This window comes from Maniola hyperantus, chromosome 11, assembly GCF_902806685.2.
Source record: "Maniola hyperantus chromosome 11, iAphHyp1.2, whole genome shotgun sequence".
NCBI lineage: Eukaryota > Metazoa > Arthropoda > Insecta > Lepidoptera > Nymphalidae > Maniola > Maniola hyperantus.
This window is the reverse complement of record NC_048546.1, coordinates 14350580-14375171: the sequence shown is the minus strand read 5'-3', so window position 1 is coordinate 14375171 and position 24592 is coordinate 14350580. Positions and strand designations below refer to the sequence as shown.

Here is a 24592-nt window from a genome sequence, read left to right as displayed (position 1 = left end):
GAATTATTAAGAATCTTAGATGAACTACGTAATCCTAGCTTCTTATTTAAAGTTACCTTCAGAGGAGTTAAATAAGATTTTAAAAAGATAAAAGATTAATAATTTTTACATGATGACATAATTAATATTTTAAGAAGATGCCTAATTCACTCTTGACTTGAATGTACCCTGGATATTATAATTGGAGGGGAAAACTGATGCTGGAAGGGTGTTTCAAATCTTAGCCGTTTGTATTAGAAATGACGAGGCAAATCACTTCGTACGAATCCGTTGAATTTTGACTACGTGCAGACCTTGGCGATGCCTTGCGGTACGATAGTAAAAGGGGTGAAGGAGGAACCACGTTATAAAAGTTCTTGGACATACTTTCCGAAATATATCCTGTAGAATACCGATAGACAGGCAACTTTGTACCGATGTTCCAAACTTCTTCACCAATGAGTTTTCTATGGAAAACTCTCAGGCATGCCGGTTTCCTCACGTAGTTTTCCTTCGCCGCTTCTTTTTCTTCTGTTTTTTGTTCTTTTAAAATACTTGACTTTTATATCATTTGTTGTATAGATAAAGTATTGAGATAAGATTTGTTGTATAGGTTATACTAGACACGAGACACGAACCCCGATCATTATAATATATTTTAAACATTCGTAACACTAGGTATTATCAAATTACAGACAATCGTTGTGCTATTTGATTGGTATGGGTACTATTAATAACGTATTATTTTATCATGAGACTATTGATAGCGTATTTATTGGTAATAATATTGTTGGCACGATTCCCCTGTAGGCTGAATGTCGCATGAATAAAATAACAAAAGCTACAATAGATATTAAATACAATAGAAGAGATAATATAAGATTTTTCATCTGTGAATTTTAATATTATACGTGAAACTATGGAATTGTTTAGTACCTAATTAATTGTTAATTAATTTTTTGTACTAAACATTGAATTCTCTACCTACGTGATTTTTTGTATTTTCTGTTTTCCCGTGGGACTAAGATTTTTCCGTCCAAAATTCTACCGTGTTGAACCAGGCAGTTCACAGAGGTATAATTATTTGACGTTCGAAAACCTATATGTGGCTTATTTGAAAAAATAATCTTTTTTAAGAAAAACGTATCACATCCGTTTCTGTCATTTATAATTACTTATTATAGATTCCTACAAAACCGGTCAAGAGCAAGTCGGGCTCGCATACGAAGGGTTCCGTACCATCAATCCATCGTCATATCGTACAAGATAATAACAGTATACACTTTTACATTTTGTTTTATTTACATAGTGGCCATTTTAAAATTCGCCATCTTAGTTCTTTATGTCCATATACATACTGAAAATTTCAACTCTCTACCTATTACGGTTCATGAGAATACAGCCCGCGGACAGACAGATGGACGCACTGCCGTACTTTTGTTAAAAACCTATTCAAAAACTTATTTTTAGGATTTCCTTAGATTTCCTAGCAAACTAAATATCTTATTTACTTATTTGTAGAAAACATGATCGAATGGCAAAAGTTGAAACTCAGTTTTATGATTCTCACTCAATTGGGGTACCTCGAACGGAGGTCATTTGACTAGGCATAGAAAATTGCAATATCTTAAATCGAGAATCACGTCTTTGTACCCACAACAAATAAGTTTATTGCAAAATGGCCGCTCGTCCTAAAACTGTACACAGTACTAACCTACACTATTGTTTAGATTAGGCCCCGATTCCACTGCAAGGGGTCTAACGTTCGGATATTAAAGTTTTGCGTTCCCTATTCGTATAAAAGTACCTACTAGCTTATTCCCGCGACTTCGTCCGCGTGGACTACACAAATTTCAAACCCCTATTTAAACCCCTTAGGGGATGAGTTTTCAAAAATCCTTTCTTAGCGGACACCTACGTCATAATAGCTATCTGCCTGCCAAATTTCAGCCCAATCCGTCCAGTAGTTTGAGCTGTGCGTTGATAGATCAGTCAGTCAGTCAGTCACCTTTTCATTTTATATATTTAGATTTGACTGCGACGGTCAAAATGACTAAATATTGTAATTGATCATGGACGGCTTTCGTCTTTGATTGTTAGAATAGAATAGATTTTATTCGTCTAGTAAATTTAGCTGTGCGTTGATAGATCAGTCAGTCAGTCACCTTGTCCTTTTATATATTTAGAATAACTTATTCGAGTTTGATCAGTTTTGACAGCGAAACGCAAAACGTAGAACTCTGAACTTTAGACCGCTGGCACTGAATGGACGCCTTAATGAGATAAGCGCACCATAATAGTCAAGATTTGGCCACGTTGTGTAAGATTGCATGGTTTCATAAACTGTAAATTAACGTAGGCGTCACTTGTCTAGAAAGAAAAACGCCTTGGAGATACCACAGTATAGTAATCAAAAATCTATTACATAAGCGGCCGAAAGTAATGTACATAGCAAGTTTGTAGAGCACTGTCTCTGTCGTTGAGACCGACAAAACGTCATATAGGTATGAGTGACAGAGACAACGCTCTACAATACCGAAATGTCATTCTAAAGGCCAATGTACATTACTTTCAGCCGCATACTGTAAAAGGGTTCTCCTGAAAAAGCATGTTATACAATCAAAGATTATTTAAATCGACGGTCCAGAGTCACAAAGAACAAAGTTACATCTGCAAAATTCACAACTTTAGTATTTTTTTTTTTTTTTTTTTTTATTAACTATCAAATATTGAACATTTTACAAATACTTTTAACACAACAAAAAAACCACTAAGGTTTAGTATGTTGCTTATCATTCCGTCCATTAATCGATTTTGGGTATAGTGCTTCCATAAATAATATATACATTATGTATAGAAGCACTAGCACTAGGGAGCGTTACATGATAATAATTTGTTATATTTAATTTTTCAAAAATGGGAATTGTTAATATTTGTTTTGAAAGTATGATTTTAACTTGTGTTTACGGTTAAATTCGGTTAGTCCTGACCTAAAAGTATTATCTAAACTATTTATTAGGCGAGGGATCATGTACGCGCTGGTGCGCTCACCATATTTATTTTTTGCAGAGATGGTAACTAGTTTTTTTTGAGTTACTTTGCGTGTCTGAATTTTGTTAATAACTTCCTTTTGCATGGCTAAATTAAAAAATTGTTCTTTCAGGATCGTAAGTTGAACTTTGTCATAAATATTAATCTCTTTACAATACTTAAATATAAGATTTTCATTATTTTTTGCAAGTAGTTTAATATTTAGAGGAACAATGGTTTTTAAAATCCTTAGTTGCAACTGATAAACATGTTGTAAGTGCGACTTGTCGGTTCGACAATAGCTACTCAACCCATTATTATTATTATTATTGACACTTTATTGCACACAACACAAAGTAAACATTGAAAAAACACAATACAGGATCTTATTCTAATAGATGTAGCATGCAAAGGCGGCCTTATCGCTAAAGCGATCTCTTCCAGGCAACCTTTGACGAAAGGAATCACGAAAGCACGGGTTGGTGCGGCAGCCGAAAATGGCCCTAGTTATTATTATAAATTAGACTACATACACAGTACATTCAAATAATACACAAATAAATATAATTATATATACCCATATACATATCTCTATAATATACTACATAATTCTGTTTACATAGATAAATTCAAGTTCTTCAAACGATTTTTGAAGGTGTTTAAGGATTTCGCCTGACGTATTTCAGCTGGGAGAGAATTCCAGAGCTTGACACTGTTAGTGGTGAAAGAGTTACCATAGTATACCGTGCAGCTGTGTGGAGTCATAAGCTTATTGTCGGTGCTGGAGCGGAGGGAGAACTGATGGTTCTCACCAAGATAGGAAAACCGTTCTTTTAAGTATGATGGTGTTTGAGGGTAGTACAGAATACAGTAATGACCGTTTGAAGTTTCACTTCATTTTCTCACGTTTTCTTTCACCATTAAAGCAAGTGATATTTAATTGCTGAAAACATACATAACTTTTTAATTTTTCAAGTCAAGCCAAGTTCCAGTTGTCATCTAAAAACGTGGCGGGCCACGCGCAGTGTAGGGTTCCGTAGTCATACTCCTTAACCTGTGAACCTTACTTAGCCATGATAGTTTTCCTTTAAAATGGATTATATATACTACTTCCGTGAATTTTTCACGTTCCTATATACTACCATTTGGCTGATAAAGGGGGGGGGGGACGACGACACTTGACTCTAATAAAAATTAGCACTTTTAAACATCATATTTTACAAACGGATCTAGACGAAAAATGCTGTTCCCACACCTACACTTAGCAAGTATGCCCCGACGCCAAGCTTAGTTTTTGACAAGGCGTCTGCTATTTCATGAAATTTTTTCTTACCCAACTGAATGCTTGTTAAACTATGGTACAAAGAAAAGATACTATTCATTCTATGAAGCGTGTAAATTGACTTTCAATAGTAATTAATCAACCCTTTCATGCATATAAAAGTTTGCTCGTTGCATGTTGTAGTGTAGGTCTGCAGGCACGACCTACGACAGGTATTGTATAAATTGTCTAGATATTATTAATTTATTAGGTATAGATTAAGCCTGCGACTTCGTCTGCGTGGATTTAGGTAATTTAAAAGTTCCGTGGGAACTCCTAGATTTTCCGGGATAAAAGTATCCTATGTCAATTCCCAGGATTCAAACTATCCCTGTACTAGTGATAATAGTAGGGTTTTTTTATATTTTATTTATTCAGATACAAGTTAGCCATTGACTGCAATCTCACCTGGTGGTAAGTGATGATGCAGTCTAAGATGATAGCGGGCTAACCTGGAAGGGGTATGGCAGTTTTTATTAAACCCATACCTCTTTGGTTTCTACACGGCATCGTACCGGAACGCTAAATCGCTTGGCGGCACGGCTTTGCCGGTACGGCCGAAACCTCCCACCAGACCAGACCAGAAATTTAGAAATTATAAAATTCCAAACCCCTGCCAGGAATTGAACCCGGGACCTCCCACTATTAAAACCACAGCGCTCACCACTGCGCCAGGGAGGTCGTCATGGTAGGTAAGTAGTGATTCGCAGTACCAACTCTTCACGATACGACAATATGGCGGCGAACTATTAGAATACACTTAGCGGTCTATGCCCCTACTAAAAACAACAGAAAAAGTTTAAGTTTCCGCATTTTTCTATACAAGTCTAGGTATAATTAAAGCTAACATTTAGATATATAATGATGGAAAAAGAAGAAGAAAAAGTGAAATGCCAATGGCACTTAAAAGAAAAAAAAATATTATCATAGATTGAAAACTACATTAGTTAGGTACCTATTGTAGTCTAAAATAATTGCCTCCAAATATGGTAGAAAGTATTTCTCAACCGTTCAAAAGATCAGAGATCGACATATAAATATTCCATAAATTTTAATAGAATAGAATTCCGTGTAATAATTCTCTGGCCTAAAAACCTAGTGATAAAATGACCTATAAAATAATGTGCTTTTTGCTAAAAAAAGCCATTTTAGAATTTTATTTCTGGTTATGACGGTTTTGTTAATATTTGCAGAAATATTGTGATGATTTTTTTTATTTTTTTTATTCAGCTACAAGTTAGCCCTTGACTGTTATCTCACCTGATGGTAAGTGATGATGCAGTCTAAGATGGAAGCGGGCTAACCTGGAAGAGGTATGGCAGTTTTTATTAAACCCACATCCCTTTGGTTTCTACACGGCATTGTACCGGAACGCCAAATCGCTTGGCGGCCCGGCTTACCCGGTAGGGTGGTAACTAGCTACGGCCGAAGCCTCCCACCAGACCAGACTAGAAATTTAGAAATTATAAAATTCCAAATCCCTGCCAGGAAATGAACTCGGGACCTCCCACTAATAAGACCACAGCGCTTAGGTACCACTGCGCCAGGGAGGTCGTCTAACCCTCTCATCGTATCGTGATACTGGAGTAAAAAAGGTATTTTTTTTTAACAAGCAACGAGCAGGCATGTTGAAATGGCAATCGGGGTATGAGACGGGGGGACGCCTCGCTCATCCGCATGTCACCCGCGCTCGCCCGCACCGGGTTAGCGCGGAGGCTGTGCGGGTGTGCAGGGCGTTTCCTCCTCGATTGCCATCTTGACCTGTCGTGGACTATAGGTAGGCCAGTTCGGGTCGCTCCTTCGTCCCGCACTTTGCGATCGATTGCTCCGTGTAAACGGCTTCGTCGAACTTATGTATGTAATATCTTATCCTTATCCTTACTCCGTGACATTGACTTATATATTACTTCGTATGGACAGGGCTATTGAACAAACAAAATGGCACCGACTCAGTGCTTTAGCACCAATGCAACCTCAGTGACGTCTGGATTTCAAACGGATCGTTCATTAGTATCTAAGAGGTGGAGCTGATTTATTTGGTTCCAAAACCGTGAAAAATTTTGTTCGCTTGACCATATCCTTAACATTTATATCGATGCTCCGTGACACTGATGATCGTGGTTAGGATTACGAAAAGAAAAAGGGAAGTTACATGAACATCAGGTCAACAATAATTCACATTTCGAAATCAAAACTAAACACTGATTACAATCCCTGTAAAGTCCACAAGTCTCGCACAAGACAGACGATTTTGTATTATGTAAGCTGTTAGCTCGGCCACTTACCTGTGTATTGTTTAATTGTTAGGTACGAGTAGAGGCATGACCAGTTTAATGCCAATGAACTGTATGACTCACATAATATTGTATCTAATAGATAAAAAAGTATTGTATAATACTAATCACTATTTTTATGTAGGAAATCTTGTATCATCATACTATTGCGATTTATTTTCCGTAATTTTTCTCTACCGCGTACTTTTCATGTTACTAACAGCTAAGTTTTGTGCCTACTAAAGTGTTTCAAAATACTAGGTAGCCAAAAAAACGATCAAGTGCGAGTCGGAATCGTACACGAAGGGTTCCGTACCATCACACTTGAAATAACAGTTTGATTTTTTTTTTCATATCTCATTACGGTTCCCGCTGACAAACAGACGGACGGTCGGTGTCGGAGGCTTAGTAATAGGGTCCCGTTGGCACACTTCTGGTACGGAACTGCTGATTGAATTTAAATGAAAAATATTTCGAAAGTGCAAGTAGGTAACGTAATTCATTGTGCCAAGTTCTGAATAGATTCCAAATCGGATCTGAAGCGCGAAACGTTATTGAAAGGGGATTTTATTATTTCCGTAAAAGTGGCGTATCATTTGCTATCTGTAAAATTTTAAAATTATTATTGTTGTTTAGGTACTCGTCCACGACGAAACCAAAAAAATATAATTTAAGTTAAGAACCGATAAGTTACAGATGCTTATTTCGTTATGGGTGTCAAACTCATCGGCGGTGTTCTCACTAGATTACAACATGGGTTTATTCAAGGGGTGGACCAACAAATTCCTGAAAGGCCGGCAACGCATCGGCGCGGCGGTTCCTCTAGTGCTGTAAACATTCATGGGCGGCGGTAATCACTTAACATCAGGTGACCCGCCTGCTCGTTATATTTCATTCAAAAAAAATCTATTTCTACTATTATTATAAATCAAATCTCATACTAATTTTTCGATGATTCAAAAGTAACGTCTTGTAATAGTTCATTTGAATAAAAATATTTAAAAATATTCAATTCTTCTTATTTGGACTATGTTTCTGAAAATAAATAATTTGAATTTTAATGAAAATTGTTCCATCGTCTTTAATAAAGAAAAAAGACCAGTCAATTGCGAGCCAGACTCGCGCACCGAAGGTTCCATACTACAGTCGTATTTTTTCGACATTTTGCACGATATACGGAACCCTAAAAATTGATTTATTATCTTTATTGCATTATTATTGACAGTTGACATTACTAGCCAATGGAAATCCTTTTGAAATCGCTTCAATCACTGATAGGGATTAGGTATTTTTCATTAGCAAAATTAAATGGGCTATAATTTTTCTACAATCTTTCGTCATTCACCTAACAGCCTATACTAAAGATGGGCGTTATTGGCTATTTATGGCAACGGTTAATCAACAGTTATTTAGTTTCAATACCGATATTGATAACTGTTGCCGAATATCGGTATCAGAGTTGTGTTTCAACTAATTTAATATGCGCAACGCGCAGCGGTTTCCGTAGTAGTAACTAAGCTAGCTGCCGTATCAATACCGTCTGTATAGCTAGCGCGCGCATATTCACTAAAATAAAACCAATTTTACTTTCATGAATATCGTGAAGTAATCACAACCTTAAGTTCATAGCAGCAAAGTTTAATTTGATCATTGACATAGGTCAAACAATAGTGGACGCTTGCAAGAATAGTTTGCCACAGTCCAGTTAACCAAAAACATTTTACGAAGATTGATAAACCAAAGAGGACCTTATCTCTATTACTCTAAGGCTAACTGTATTAAGATTGAGAGATCAAAGTGTAATGGACAAGTACTTGTACAGTTAAGCCTTAGCGTAATAGAGATAAGGTCGGCTTTGGTTTACCAAGTTCTTAGTTACTAAGCCAGCGAAAGAAAGAAAGAGAAGGCATAATTATTGCGTTTCTAGTTACCAAAAACCAAACAATGCATTGTCAGTTGCCAGTTGGCAGTGTTGCGTTGTCAGGTGGTTCGTCATAGATGATAGCTGATAACCGTTGTTAGCTACGACAATAACGCTACGGTACGCTATAGGCGCGGCAGCGGTTTTCAGTTAAGTTAAGCTATAGCGGACACATGTCTAGCCTATACCTATCTATTAAAACAAAGGTGCGTCATATGAGAGAATTTTTAAAGGAAAAACTGTAAATAGGTATTTCTTCAACAAAAATCCTAAACCACAATCCCGACCTACGCTAATTGAACTAGGTATTACTCAAATCAAAACTGAGTCAATCAGGATGAATCAGTGCGTTTTTCCTTACAAACAAATGATTTATACCTACATATCCTAATATATATATCAATGTTGTGAGAAGCACCCGCGCTTGTCGGCACCGGGTAACACCCCGGGGGATGTGCGGGTGTGCGGGGCGTTTTCTCCCCAATTGCCATCTCGGTCTGTCGCGTACTATACGTATTTGTATGACGGCTACTTCGAAGAATACGGATGAGTGCACAAACGCCCTTACGCTAAATATGAAGTATCACGATATAATAAGTCCCGCAAATTGCTATTGCGCTGGAACCATGTCTCATCACCATCGAAATGACGTCATTTTGACGTCAGCCGAAATAAAAATATACCATCAGCTCGAATCTTCAGTCTAGTGCTGACGTCACTAAAATGGTGTCAACGCGCATTAGCAATTTGCGGGACTTAATCTAGCAGAAGCTTTTTCAAAGCTCAATAATTTACACATGTCACAATGACAACCCACACTATCTTGATCTTTGATGCGCCACTGACAGTCAAAGTGTTTTGACATTAGCTTGCATAATAACATCGATCTGTCATAACTACGCGATTCGAGTGGCAGACGAGTGGCATCTACTCGAATCATAGAAAAAGAGCCTGTGAGGGCCAGACCTATTGTATTTTATAAAAGCTCAAAGTTTATCTACGCATTGTCTCCAACCACAAGCATGATCAGCGACTATGAAGTATGGAACATCGTGGCTTTGGCAATTTATAATAGGTAACAAAGGTGTATAAAAACTTTTGTCAAAATTTAAAGTCTAATTTTTTTATATGTTCTTCGGAATAATATTACAAATCACGTCATGTATTGTTGGGTGTCTGGTAGGGGGCTGCCACGACACTATAAGTGTCTGGAAATTCATAACGTGATTTCTAATACTGTTCCGAAGAAAATATAAAAAACTAGCTGATGTCCGCGAGTTCGTATGCGTGGATTTAGGTCCTTAAAAATCCTGTGGGAACGCTTAAATTTTCCGGGATAAAAAGTAGCCTATGTCCTTTCCCGGGTTGCAAGCTACATGTGTACCAAATTTCGTCAAAATCGGTTGAACGGTTGAGCCGTGAAAAGCTAGCAGACAGACAGACAGACACACTTTCGCATTTGTAATATACTTTTACGAAAGATTATATACCTACATCTTTGTTACCTGTTATCTGCCGAAGCCACATAGTCGCTGATCGTGCCTGCCTGTGTTAGGGTTGGGGACAATGTGCAATTCAGCTTTTATAAAATAAAGAATGTCTGACCCTCACGGGCTCTTAGTCCACATTTACATTTTACAAGCACTTGACAAAATAATTGTTGGTTTGGACTTGCGAAATGGATTTGAATGTAAAAAGTTAGTTCAAGGTCTCTATTGGCTGTTACTTGTAAGATATAAAAAACACTTTATTTAGGTATTAAATAATTATGTCACAGGTGGTTATGATATTTGAAAAGAGCACTATTTTTTAACCAAATCAAAAATAAGGTTCTTTTTCTTCGGAGGGAAACTATTCTATTTATTCTAATCTATATATTATTATGTAGTATGTTTAGTATGTAGTATGTTTTATAAGCTTTTAAAGACTTAACCGAGAAGAGAACCCGGGACTTTAGTTACGATTGTTAATTGATACGGAGTGCCAGAAAGATAATAATCAAATAAACACGTTATTTTTAGTAAAATATACAAACTAGTTTAAATAAAAATGTTTGAATTAAATACTTCTAAGTTTTTTTTTTGACGAAATATGTTAATTTAGTTGTAACTAAATTAACATATTTTGTCCAAAAAAAATTGTATCAAAAACTAAAATATAAATCCTACTGCCCAGAACGAACCCTAAAGTCTTCAAAATATTGTACATAATATTATAATTTATATATTCTGAAATCAAAGATAATAGTTTTCATAAAAAATTATGTGATTCGTACAATAAAAATCATGTTGTGTCACGACTATCAAAACAAGTCTATTGTTATTATGTAATAAATATTAAAATATAAGAACAACCTTATTTCCTACTTCACCCAATTAAATCCTTTATTTTGTATAGAATTTAATCATACAGATGGACAAGCGTGAAATTGTAAAGATCAAACCATTTTTGAGATAAAGTGGAGTATTTTTTTAAAGCAAAGATTACATCATGTCCAGTCACGATATAAAGTTGATTATATTTGATTGAAAAGCAGTGATAGCCTAGTGGTTAATACGTCCCCTCCTATTCGGGAGGTTGGGGGTTTGATCCCGGGCACACAACACAAATTTTTCGGAGTTATATGTGTTTTAAGCCATTAAATATCTGCTCGGTTAAGGAAAACATCGTGAGGAAACCTGCATACCTGAGAGTTCCCAAAAGTATGTGAACTGTGAAGTCTGCCATTTCACACTCAGCCAGCGTGGTGGATCGTGGTATAACCCCTTCTCATTATGAGTGGAGACCTGTGTTAATAATGAATGTTCCAGCTCTTTCTTCTGTTACCAGACAAGGACGGTGAAATGTCTCGTAATTCTTTTTAGTACCGTGAAGACCTTGGGGCCATGGAGTCTACTCCATGGCCCCAAGGTCTTCATGGCAAACGGAACAAATCTAAGTATAATCTTAAATAAATATTATTACAATATAATTTTGATTTATCGTAATTCTTCGACCAAACATTCATAGTAAGTATGTCTAATTCATTAAATTTACATTCATTAAAAGCCACAATAGTTAGATCCTGGTTGAATATGTTTAGAAACTGACTCAGGTCTTATTTTTGTGCAGTTTTCTAGCCTCACTTCTTTTCAAAACTATAAAGGTTAGTCATAAGTCATAACCTTTTCTTTAATTGGAGACAAAACGTATCACAAAACACGTGTGACTTCCAAGCTCAGAAGCTAATTTTTTTTGTAACAAAAACATTTACAATAAAGACAAAAAAGAGACGGTGGACAGGGAAGCATTATCTCTATGAGAGATCTCTACCAGTGACCCTTGGCAGTGCAAGAGGTTGTAGAGGGAGTGCAAATCTCTCAAAATTATACCATCATCAGCTTGAAACTTGAGTCTAGTGCTGACGTCACTAAAATTGCGGCCACGCGCATTCGCAATTTGCGGGACTTTAACAACTATTGACTGAAAAAGTAATAAAGTACTTACTGAATTTTCTGACCTTAGAACCTGCGTTCTGAAAATTTCCATAGCAAGGTCACTATAAACCTTACACCTAAGAAATAAATTTATCTTATTTTATCTTTGAATAAAGCATTTTCTATAAAATATGAATAGAAATGATCTATAGAATTAATCATAATACTAGATGTAATAGGAATATTATACAAATTTTACATATCAATAAAGATAAGATTTTATAACGCGTCAAATTAAAACATTTAGCGTCAATCGGTGGTGATAGAATAGATATTATTCTAATACGCTATTTGAACAATTCTGTTCTTTACTTACCAAAGTGAAGTGATATTATGTGCCCTGCGCATTGCCACTTCAGCTTCGGTACCCGTTGAGCTATGTCGGTTACTCTAGTTCTCCTACGGATCTCCTCATTGCTGATTTGATCACGTAGAGAAACTCCAAGCATAGCTCTCTCCATCGCTCGCAGAGTGACTCTGAGCTTTCTTATAAGGCCCATACTTAGTGACCATGTCTCGGATCCATATGTTGTATAGTAGGCGTTACTTTCCGGAAGTCCATGATATACAATGAACCGAAAATATACAGATATACAAATTCTTTGCAACTGTGGATTGTAAGGTCAACATCTCCTGAAGACGCTCCGGTGTCGCGGCGAAACGTGCGTCGAGTGTGTTTTGGGATTTGTGTGGTGCTGCGTGGTGGTGGTGCGTATTGCTTGCATTTTCCTGCATGTTTAGCAGTGGGAGGGCGGGCGGTGCATTTCGCATGCTGCATGTTGCACCATACAGATTCGACCTGTTTCAGCGGATTATAGCAAATTAAGCTTTTGGCTCATTGTAAATCGGATCTATATGTCATCACTGGCAACACGCACTGTTGGAAGACTTTGTTCTTCAAGCACCGAGGAATTTCGGCTTACTTGTAACTGAATAAAAAAATACTTCATCAATAATTATTATAATATGGTGAAATGTTAATCAAGCGCGAAGTCCGTCATTAGTTTAACAACGTGTAATAACAAGGCGATGTGTTAACAGTTCAGGTATTGCTTTACAGCTTTTTGCCGAGGCTCGTTAACATATCGCCGGCGTCGTTGACTCGGATGCGTTACATAACTGACGTGTTTGTACTTTGTAGACGCCGCGCTCGTTTTTTTTTCGGAATAGGTAGGTACTTAAACCTTTTGTCTTATGCAGCGCAAATCTATCACTACCCGTCACTACGAATATTATCACTACCCATATTTAAATGCGAAAGTGTGTTTGTGTATTGGTTTGTTAGCTTATTAGTTTTTTGGTTTTGTTGGTTTGTCCTTCAATCACTACGCAACGGAGCAACGGTTGTTCCATTGCTCCGTTGCGTAGTGATTGGTCTTCTTTTTTTGAAAATTTTGCGGAAGCTCTTTCATTTTCTGGAATAAAAAGTAACCTATGTCATTCTCCACGTCTTTAACTACACCCATGCAACGCCAATCCATTGCTCCATTGTGACGTGATTGAAGGACAAACCAACAAACAAAGACACTTTCGCATTTATAATATTTTTAGCCTCATATATAGCCTAGTTTGAACCTCAATAGCTCAACGGTTAGAGGAGCGGACTGAAATCAAATCCCACCCGTTGCACTATTGTCGTACCTACTCCTAGCAGTAGCTATAAACGCTTAGTTGGAGAGTAAAGAAAGGGGAATATTAGTCATCATGCTTGGCTAATATTCTTAAAAAAAAAAATAGAAATTATAAAGTAGCGATTCTTACATCTTTAGTCTCTACCATGAGAATAATCTTTGAACATTTTTTGATGAAGTCTTTTTGTGTATAAAGAAAGATAATATCTATGTAACTTTGTCATCGTAGTTTTTATTTAATCAATTGTGTGTGTACTAAGAATACAAAGTTTTGCTGCTAATTATGACAACAATAGATCATAATAAGGCCGCCCTTGCACCCATTTTGTATAGTTTCTTTTGTATCTTGTATTGTTTTCCTGTATATAATGTGTGTGTGTGTGTGTGTGTGTGTGTGTGTGTGTGTGTGTGTGTGTGTGTATGTGTGTGTGTGTGTGCAATAAAGATCTTTAAATAAAATAAAATAAACCATTAACTCCTGATGGGAAATCGTTTTGATGTATTATGGTTAACATATACACATATCCTCATGATTATGAGGAGTGAAGAAGAAAACAAAAAACTTTATAGGTACTAAAATCGAAAAAAAGCTAAGTTTCCTATGGATGGGTGGGGTGTCAAATGAAACTGGAAAAAATATTGAGTTCATAAATATAAATATAAATAGTATGCTATTAAAATATACCAAGCGTCAGAAACTCAATTTTACTATAAAATTTCTGCGTTTATTAAGACGATCGTAGTCGGGTTTTAGTTTTCAACTTTTTTATAATAAAGCCAATTATCTCTACATATAAAAATGAATCGCTAAATGTGTTGCTGATCGCAAATCTCAAAACAGCTGAACCGATTTCGCTAATTCTTTTTTTATAATATTCCTTGATGTAGGTACGAGGATGGTTCTAACGGAGAGAAAAATAAAAATAAAAAAATCGACTGTTAGGCGGTACGATGTTTGCCGGGGCAGCTAGTGCTCAAATAAATTTTATCTATGGAAGTATTAAGTAACACAAAAGTTTGAGTTCCGCATAGCAAGATCTTTTTAAAACTAGTTTATCTACTAGATACCTATTGTCAAATTAGTGAGGATTTTTGGGGTTCCGTACCTCAAAAGAAAAAAGGAACTCTGATACCTTCGTTGTCTGTCTGTCAAGGAAATCAAAACCAATAGAGTACCAGTAAAGTACTTAATAATAATACTTAAGAGCCTCAATAGCTCAACGGGTAAAGGAGTGGACTGAAAACCGAAAGGTCGACGGTTCATACTCCGCCCGTTGCACTATTGTCGTACCTACTCCTAGCACAAGCTTGACGCTTAGTTGGAGAGGAAAGAGGAATATTAGTCATGGCTAATATTCTTTTTATTGAAAATAAATAAATAAAACTTCCCGTTGACCTATGATCATGAAAGGCAGGTGGTCATTTGGTCTTACAGTACAAATAAAGGAAAAAAATCGAAAAACGTGAATTTGTGGTTACAACACCAAACAAATTAAGTGTTATTTCTTGTACGATGAGTACGGAACCTTTCGGGTTCGAGTCCAACTCACACTTGACCGTTTTTTTAGTTTATCTATCGAATTCGCACGTTACAAACCACGAATATTACATATTTACTTACACATACTAATTTGTTTTATTAGTGCCGATGAGATCATTCCTATTTGACGTTCCATTAAATAAAATAGTCAATTATAATATATTATGCAATAAATTATATATATATAGAATCAATTATAATAAAACTATTGTTTTTTTTGGACATCCGGAAACTGAGGAGCTGGATACGCGTTGAAGTCTTTTTGACGCGACCGTTTGTTTGGTTTGATTGAGCATTATCTAAGCTTCATTATTACTAGAACGGCTATTTCAAATCTAGATCAATAGTTCCGATATTTTGCAGGTTGGTTTTCACGGAAAGTGAATTTTCGCACTTTGTGATTGTAGGTTTGAAAATTTGCTTTTCGTGAAAAATAGCAAACGATTAATCTAACTAGATGTTATTAATTATGTCATTAATTATTATTAGTTATATCAATAATTTAACTAGATGTGTCTCTAAAAATCTATGCGTGTTCTATCGCCTTTATAATGGGGAGTGCTCCGAAGAGCTTTTTGACCTCATTCCACCCTCCTTTTTCTACAACCGCACCGCGCGCCACCGTAAGGAATTTCACCCTCACCACCTGATTGTCTGGTGCACTTCGACCGTCTGCTGTGCCAGATGCGAGTTAGGAAGGGAAAACATCTATATTTAGTTGTCTCTAGCTAGATGCCCACATGAATTTTTTTGTGTGCGAATTATTTTACAAAGTCCCACAAAAATACTTATTGGTCATCGATAAAGATTGTCATTTTTAGGCAGTCAAATATTATAATCTCCATGTGAGACATGTCACATGAATCAGTGGTTTACGGTGAATCACGTGCCTGCAGTGGGCGGGGCTTGAACAACTGTCTACCAAAAACAAGTTATGAATTACGTATTTATATGTAGGTACTATTATGTATTCTGCGGTATTATTATGCCTTAAACCATTGAGTCAATTCGTGGAGCAACAAATTTAATACGTTGTAAGTCAAAAAACACTTTCAAGTTCCATCTGTAAAAATTATAAAAACGATACTTTGTTGAGACCAGAAATTATTTACACAAACGTACCTAATATATTATATACTATGTGATGCCCGCGACTTCGTCCGCGTGAGTTTCAGTTCTTAAAAATACCGTGGGAACTCTGATTTTCCGGGATAAAAGTAGCCTATGTCCTTTCCCGGGATGCGAGCTATACGAGTATGTGTAAATTTCGTCCAAACCGGTCAAACGGATGGTAGAGGCTATTTTTAATCTCGGAAAATAAAAGAATTCCCAAGGGCTTTTTAAAATCTGAATCCACGTGGACGGAGTTCCGAGCGTCATCTAGTATGTAAAAGTATTCGTAAAACTTTTTCGTATTTCGTAAAACTCCGAGTGTGATTAATTAGGGTATTTTGGTATAATCTCCTATCTTTTAGAAATTTAAATAACTAACTTATGCCCGCGAGTTCGACCGCATGGGCTACACAAATTTCAAACCCCTATTTCACGCCCTTAGGGGCTGAATTTTCAAAAATCCTTTCTAAGCGGTCATAATAGCTATCTGCATGCCAAATTTCAACCCGATCCGTTCAGTAGTTTGAGCTGTGCGTTGATAGATCAGTCAGCCAGTCAGTCAGTCAGTCACTCACTCTGTTAGTCACCTTTTCCTTTAATATATTTAGATTAAATAAAGGGGGACAGTTTTTTCTCTCACCTAATAATATAACAACTCTCTGTTTCAAGCCTACGAGATTTTTTTAAAATTATAGCACAAAAATGTAGAACACCAAGGTCGAGACCTTGGTGTTCTAATGACCATTTGACCATTTATAGCGGTAGACATAATGATATACCTAGGCAAGTTACATAATAATCATTTTTGGACATCTACATTCTTGTTAGATTTTAATGAGGTCTGCAGTGACTTGGATCCCATCTTAGGGCCCTTTCAGACGTGCCACAACCACAATACAGAGGCAAAACTGTCGCCAGGCAATGATCTTGTGTGAATAGTCTGCCTGGAGTTTCTTTTTTGGCTACAAAATAAAAATAAAAACCCGCCCAAGTGCGAGTCAGACTTGCGCACCGAGGGTTCCGTACTCGGGTATTTTTTCGACATTATTACTTAAGAGTTCATTCGTAGCGCGCCCCAAACAGACGTAGTTTGGTTCTCATTTGAATATTAACGAATCAAACTCAATGATTTAGATTTATGATTTTTTTCATTATTTACTCAGTCATTATTAGATCATCATCATCAATTATTATTTATTCGTTCATTATAATAAATCTATTAGGTATTTATTCAATGTAATTTTGTACACACGTTCTAGAAATTAATATTTTTTTGCAGTTTTCCAAATTTCTGTAAAAATTTGCAGTTTTAAAGATTTACATACAACAACAGGTACCTACAGGTACAAATATTTATTTTCAGAACGTGTCTCGAAAATTTCATGGAGTTCTTTTGATATTTAAATGAGTAAATGGTAATCAGACAATGTTTGTATGAAAAGTGCTGACTGCTGCGAAGGAAACTTCTCGAAATAATATTAAGTAGGTATATTACTTAATTGAGGGTGGCGCCTAAGTTATATTCAGGCCATCTCGCCCACATATTGGCAAGTGGCTAAGCGATTTTGTCTTTCAAAATATTATGTTCCCAATTCGTTGAGTAACTAGGTATCTATTTTTTTATGAGACAATTTACATATAACAATAGGCATTCGAATATAAATTACTAGCGTAGGATGAAATGAGAGCACTTTGTCGTAATAACTCCAATTTATTGCGAAGAAAAATTTAGAAATAATTCCTTGTCTTTTTTTGCGACATGTTTTTAAAATAGAGCAAATCCGGGTCGTAATAGTTTTGAGACAACATAAAATTATATTGATCGTATGACCTATAAGTGTAGATCGTTAGATAATCTATTGGTCTATTATTTATTATTCTCATAAAAATATATCAGGTATTAAGACTAATTAGTGTCTAATATTTTATTTAGCTTAATGCCGTGCAAGCTGCATGGCAAATCTTAATTATAAAAGTTATAAAAAAAATTGTTTAATTACTTATATCGAAAGAAAATCCAGCTGTTAACAAGCTGGATTTTTCTAAGTCCCAATCCAGCTTGAGAAGGGGGAGGGGGGAGTGAGGGGGGAGGGGGAGGGGGGAGTGGGGGGAGGGGGGGGGGTCCAGCGATATTATGATTTTTTTCGGGAGAGTTAACTTTTTTACAGTACGCGGCCGAAAGTCATGAACAGCGACCTTTAAGAATGACATTTCAGCATTGCTCGCGGGCATGAAGTCGCGGGCATCACCTAGTTTCTAAATATTACTAGCTGATGCCTACGACTTCGTCCGCGTGGATTTAGGTTTTTAAAAATCCCGTGGGAACTCTTTGCTTTTCCAGGATAAAAAGTAGCCTATAGTCTCTCTTCAGGTAATTAACTATACCCATGCAAAAAATCACGATGATCCGTTGCTTGATTGCGACGTGATTGAAGAACAAAACAACTAGCAAACACACTTTTGCATTTATTATATGGCATGGGCAGTGGCGTGCACAGAGTTTGAAGCCAGGGTAAGCATTAGTAAGATAGGTCTTAGATACACCTACAAAGATAAATGAGCACTGGTCATTTCAACTAGGGTAAGCAGGACTTTTATGCCTCTATGAATTGCACGCCACTGGGCATGGGTAATGAAGATTGTACGTATAAAATATGCTGTTTGTTTGTTTTCCATGAAGATGTAACGAGCAAGATATTATGGTGTGTGATGAAATACTCATTGAATGGTAATGCATGTTAATGGTAATCGATTAATATTAGCAGTGGTGTCTCCGTGAATCACTCCATACAAACGTAATTTGATGGTTTATTTGAATAATTAACAAACCAAGCTCGATGTACTTAATTTTTAACCGACTTCAAAAGAAAGAGGAAGTTCTCAATTCGTCAGAATCTTTTTTTTTTTTTTATGTTTTATGTATGTTACCCGATTACTTAAAGACGCCTGGACCGATTTTGAAAATTCTTTTTTTGTTTTAAAGGGTATACTTCAAAAGTGGTCCCATATAAATTTGGTGAAGATCTGATGAACATCTTCTAAGATAGATACTGGAACTCCTCAACGGATAAGAGTAAATTGCTCGCGATCAGTGTAATATCTTAGTAAACAGTAGATTTTTAACCAGGCATAGCATATTTTAATACCATGGGACCACTAAAAATTGTGAAATAATTTTTTTTTTACAAAAAAAAATAAAAACCGACTTCAATAACTAGCCACAAACACTAAAAATTAAAAAAAAATTATTACCGAATTTATTATGTAACAAGAGTAAATATAGTTCCATGATAATATTTTTTGGGGTCGGTCGGTTTCGAACCCATCCGGGTCCTTACGCGTTTGGGACTGCTGCGGTCCAAACTACGTTTGTATGGAGCGCACTACGAATGAAATCCTTTTGATGAATCTTCTTGTCGAGAGCTACCGTCCAGAACAACACTAATTGCGTAACGTGTTTATGACTTTACTGCAAATTTTCCGACTCTGGAACATGCGCATGAGTGTATAATTCATGTTTATGAAGCTAGTTCTTCATATTAAATGTTAATTTATTACTAACTGTTACGTGTGACTTTGACTGTGTTTCTATTTTTCCGTGAAACTAAGATATTCGTAGTTAATCATCATGATCAAGCCATAGGCGACTCACTACAGAGCACGCGTCTCCTTTCAGTATGAGAAGGGTTTGGCCAAGTGCGGATTGGCAGACTTCACATATCTTTGAGAACATTATGGAAAACTCTCAGGCATGCATGTCTCCTCACGACGTTTTCCATCGACGTTAAAGCGAGTGATAATTAATTTCTTAAAACGCACATAATTCGTAGTTAGTTAAGCAGACAAACATTTTATGGATACATCTATCAGGTCTGCCGTCTGACCCAAAATTAGGACCCGAAAAAGGGTCCCAGCTCAGTATGGTATACGCCTTGATGCACAAGAACATACAGCGCTTATTTTCAGTATATTCAGTAGGTTTATGAATTAAGTATACAAATTTTACTTTTACTGAATATACGCCAAGTTCTATTCATAACTAACTTCTTAAATATTAGCAAACATTATTCAGTGATTGAACAATCTAACTTGGAACTTAGTTTCTTTGAACGCAAGTGAAACATTGTAATAAGTAATTCAATGGAGAGAAATGTAACAAGATTCAGAGATACACCACTATTCGTTTTGCATAAATTATATTCCACAAGCTATTGTTTGGAGTTACGATAGTATTTAGGTATTTTTTGCTCGAGGCAAAATTCCAAAAGCGTTTTGAAATTCCTTTGTTTGATATTCAGTGCCTATTAACGCATGTAATATCCAATGAGACTAGCCGTTTTTGCTGGGAGTGACTGACATGAGATCTCGATAGTGCAACAACCCTGTTTTTTTTAATCCAGATACAAGTTAGCCCTTGACTGCAATCTCACCTGGTGGTGAGTGATGATACACACTAAGATATAAGCGAGCTAACCTGGAAGGGGTATGGCAGTTTTTTTTAATAAACCCATGCCCTTTGATTTCTACACAGCATCGTACCGGAACGCTAAATCGCTTGGCGGCACGGCTTTGCCGGTAGGGTGGTAACTAGTCACGGCCGAAGGCTCCACCAGACCAGGCCAGAAATTAAGAAATTATAAAATTCCATACCCCTGCAGGGAATCAAACCAGGGACCTGTTATAGATAGACAGCCGCCTATCCATAACATGGATCTATTGGCGGTAAGTTTGGTTCGTTCGTTCTGGTTATACCCTGTATACTAACTTCTCTGTGTGGATAGATTATAGCCGGACAGACGGACGGACGGACAGCGGAGGATTAGTAATAGGGTTCTGTTGGCACTCTTTGGGTACGGCACCGTAAAATTAAGTAAAACTTAAAAAGCATTTAGTTTTTTTTTTTTTTTGAGACGAACAGTTACAATTAGTTAACTAGATAGTATATATATATAAACACTTAAACCAAAGCAGTCTCCAATGAGAAATTAACACTTATAATAAAGAATTATGTCCACAACACACGGGCATAGTATGCGTATGAAAAACTAGGCACAGAGTATTTAAAACTAACTAGGTAGGTAAACTTATGGAACACAGAACTGAAATCGACTAAAGTATATTTAAATAGCAAACAAACAAAACAAAAAAATATTGTAACTTCCATATTAGGTATTGCCTTTAATAGGTTTAATAACCTGCTAAATGTAAACAATCGAATCCACGCTATACGTTTTTATTGCTATATAATTAGTCCACTCGCTCACGTAACAGCTAGTGACTGGGTTACCTACTGTTATTGTTAAGGCTTGGTCAAACATAACGCGCGACAGCAATAAGTGAGCGCGGCATGTATGGAGCCACTTTATGAGGAACTGTATAATTTTTACTATGCCAGCGACTTACTCCGCATAAGTTTCGGTTTTTTGAAATCCCGTGGCAACTGCTCGATTTTCCGACATAAAAGTAACCTTTAACCGTGTGTGGGATGCAAGCTTTCTCTGTACCAAACATAATACGCGCAACTTAGTCGGCGTGGATTTATGTTTTAAAAAATCCAATGAGATTTAGACCAAGATCCCTTTAATTTTACCATTTTTTTTTTAAATTCAGATACAAATTAGCCCTTGACTGCTATCTCACCTGGTGGTAAGTGATGATGCAGTCTAAGATGATAGCGGGCTAACCTGGAAGGGGTATGGCAGTTTTCATTAAACCCATACCCCTTTGGTTTCTACACGGCATCGTACCGGAACGCTAAATCGCTTGGCGGCACGGCTTTGCCGGTAGGGTGGTAACTAGTCACGGCCGAAGCCTCCCACCAGACCAGACCAGAAATTTAGAAATTATAAAATTCCAAACCCCTGCCAGGAATCGAACCCGGGACCTCCCACTATTAAGACCACAGCGCTCACCACTGCGCCAAGGAGGTCGTCGACAGGACAAAAAGCAGCCTATGTCCGTCCCCGGAAAAAGCTATATATCTTTGTGCCTTTCATGAAAATTGGTTAACAGAGGAGCCGCGAAAAGCTAGCATACAGACAGACAGACACACTTTCGCATTTATTATTCTGTACCTTATGTTACAACTTCAAGGAGTCGCGTGCGTCAGTTGCATTTGTCTCCCGCATTGTATTTGACTCGGGCCTTACTGTTACCGCGTGGTTACCGCACCGAACGGAAGGCGTTACGGGTAACGACCCGTTGTATTCTGGACTATGCAGATTAGGAATGGCTTCCTTGTAGACTAATTGAAGACTATACCTTTCATTAGTAAGAGAGGTATTTCATTCGCGACTGAGAGGTTAGACTCGGCCCATTCTCTTCCAGATTTTTCAAAAGACCTAGAAGCGAAGCCTCGTGCGGTCGGTGTTATTTATATTATATAAGAATACTTCCTTTTACAATCCCGTTGTCCGTATGTGTCGCCTGTACAATGATCTTTTCACAGCTAACCATAATATTGACATTTTTAATAACAATTTGAACACATTTAAAAAACATATTTATCAACATTTTGCATCTTCTCCTCTTTAAGTATATTTTTCATAGTTAATTTTCTTGTATTTCTTTTTTCTGTGTTTCTATAAATTGTATCTTATCAGTTAGTTAGTGCATATATTTATTTTAGCATTGTTGCGTACACATGTTAAGGGTTACCGCTTAGATCTTAATCTATTGTTTTTGTATTTGGACCATTTATAGCTGAAACCTGTTTTGTGTGCCTTTATAATAAAATAAAATAAAATAAAGTAAAATAAAATATTATACCTAACTAGGTGTCAGAAATGGGCATTATTACTACTTTCAAATCATTTTAATTTAGTGAAATCATTTTTTTATTCAGATACACGTTAGCCCTTGACTGCAATCTCACCCGGTGGTAAGTGACGATGCAGTCTAAGATGGAAGCGGGCTAACCTGGAAGGGGTACGGCAGTTTTTAATAAGCCCATGCCCTACACGGCATTGTACTGGAACGCTAAATCGCTTGGCAGCACGGCTTTGCCGGTAGGGTGGTAACTAGTCGGTCTACGGTCCACCACGGTAACCACGGTCGAAGCCTCCCACCAGTCCAGACCAGTTTAGAAATTTCTTCTTTGAAGATTCTAAAATTCACGAACATTTTATATGAAGCAGTTTATGCTTCACCGTGACGTGTCCGTGCCGTGTCCGTGCCGTGTCCGTGCCGTGTCTGTGCAAGCCAGCCTTCGTATAAAATGTTTGTGATGTTTTGAATCCGTGCCTCGTAAGTGGCGCCGGCGAAGAAGCTGTAAGGAGGTTATGTAACTTATACGTTCTTAATTTGCAGTCCGGCGCGCTGGTGAAAAGTCCGGGCACGCGGTTCACGTGTCAAGGCCGCGCGTCCGGCTACTACGCGGACGTGGACACCGGTTGTCAGGTAAGCAAACCTATCGCTATACCTACTTATATACTAAGTATCACTTTCAATATGTATCAGCTAGCTGACCCGCCCCGCCTTCGCTTGGGTGGAATTTAGAAAATCGGCGTGGGGGTACGTACAATTTTCAAAAATCCTGAAGTAGGTACTAAATCTACACTATTTTTTAGGGTTCCGTACCTCAAAAGGAAAAACGGAACCGTTATACGATCACTTTGTTGTCTGACCTAGAATCATGAAATTTGGCAGGTAGGTAGATCTTATATCTGGCATTTGGGGAAAAATCTGAAAACCGTGAATTTAGGGTTAGATCACACAAAAAAAATTAAATTGTGGTCATGAACTAATAATTAGTATTTTCAACTTTCGAAGTGAGTGACTATATCAAGTGGGGTATATGAAAGGTTTTCACCTGTACATTCTAAAACAGATTTTTATTTATTTTTATGCATCATAGTTTTTGAATTATCGTGCAAAATGTCGAAAAAATACGGACGGACTTTCGTCCGAATGAAAAAACTGCTGCTCGATCATGTACTCTATGTGCTCGATTGCGGTAGAGTGACAGCAACAATGTCACGGTCGCAATCACCTCTGTTTGGTTGACGCTCGCTCACTATTGGCTACAATGCATTGTTGCAACAAAAATCGCACAAATTCAACCAATCACTCACGAAAGGTTCTTACATACAAGAAATAACACATTTTTTGTGATGACGACAAGTTCAAGATTTGCGGTGTTTTCCTTTTAGTTGTGCTACCTGCCAAATTTCATGATTATAGGTCAACGGGAAGTACCCTGTAGGTTTTGATTTCCTTGACGGGTCTTGACAGACAGACATACAGATAAACAAGGAAATGATCCCATACCTAAGTGTGCCTTTTTTGTCTAAATTAACAGAATGTTAAA

The 24592-nt window shown here is 37.0% G+C and overlaps 2 protein-coding genes across 6 annotated transcripts in view; both read left to right on the top strand.

Moving 5' to 3' along the window:
• LOC117986712 (pre-mRNA-splicing factor CWC22 homolog) overlaps positions 1–24592 on the top strand; it is a 229959-nt gene that overhangs the window by 49893 nt on the left and 155474 nt on the right. The window lies entirely within an intron of this gene.
• js (jiangshi) overlaps positions 1–24592 on the top strand; it is a 61199-nt gene that overhangs the window by 5517 nt on the left and 31090 nt on the right. For all 4 annotated transcript variants that reach the window (XM_034973144.2, XM_069501752.1, XM_069501750.1 and 1 more), the window contains exon 3: positions 23593–23682. In XM_034973144.2, coding sequence (XP_034829035.1) covers positions 23593–23682 — 90 coding nt within the window. The remainder of the gene's footprint in view (positions 1–23592; positions 23683–24592) is intronic.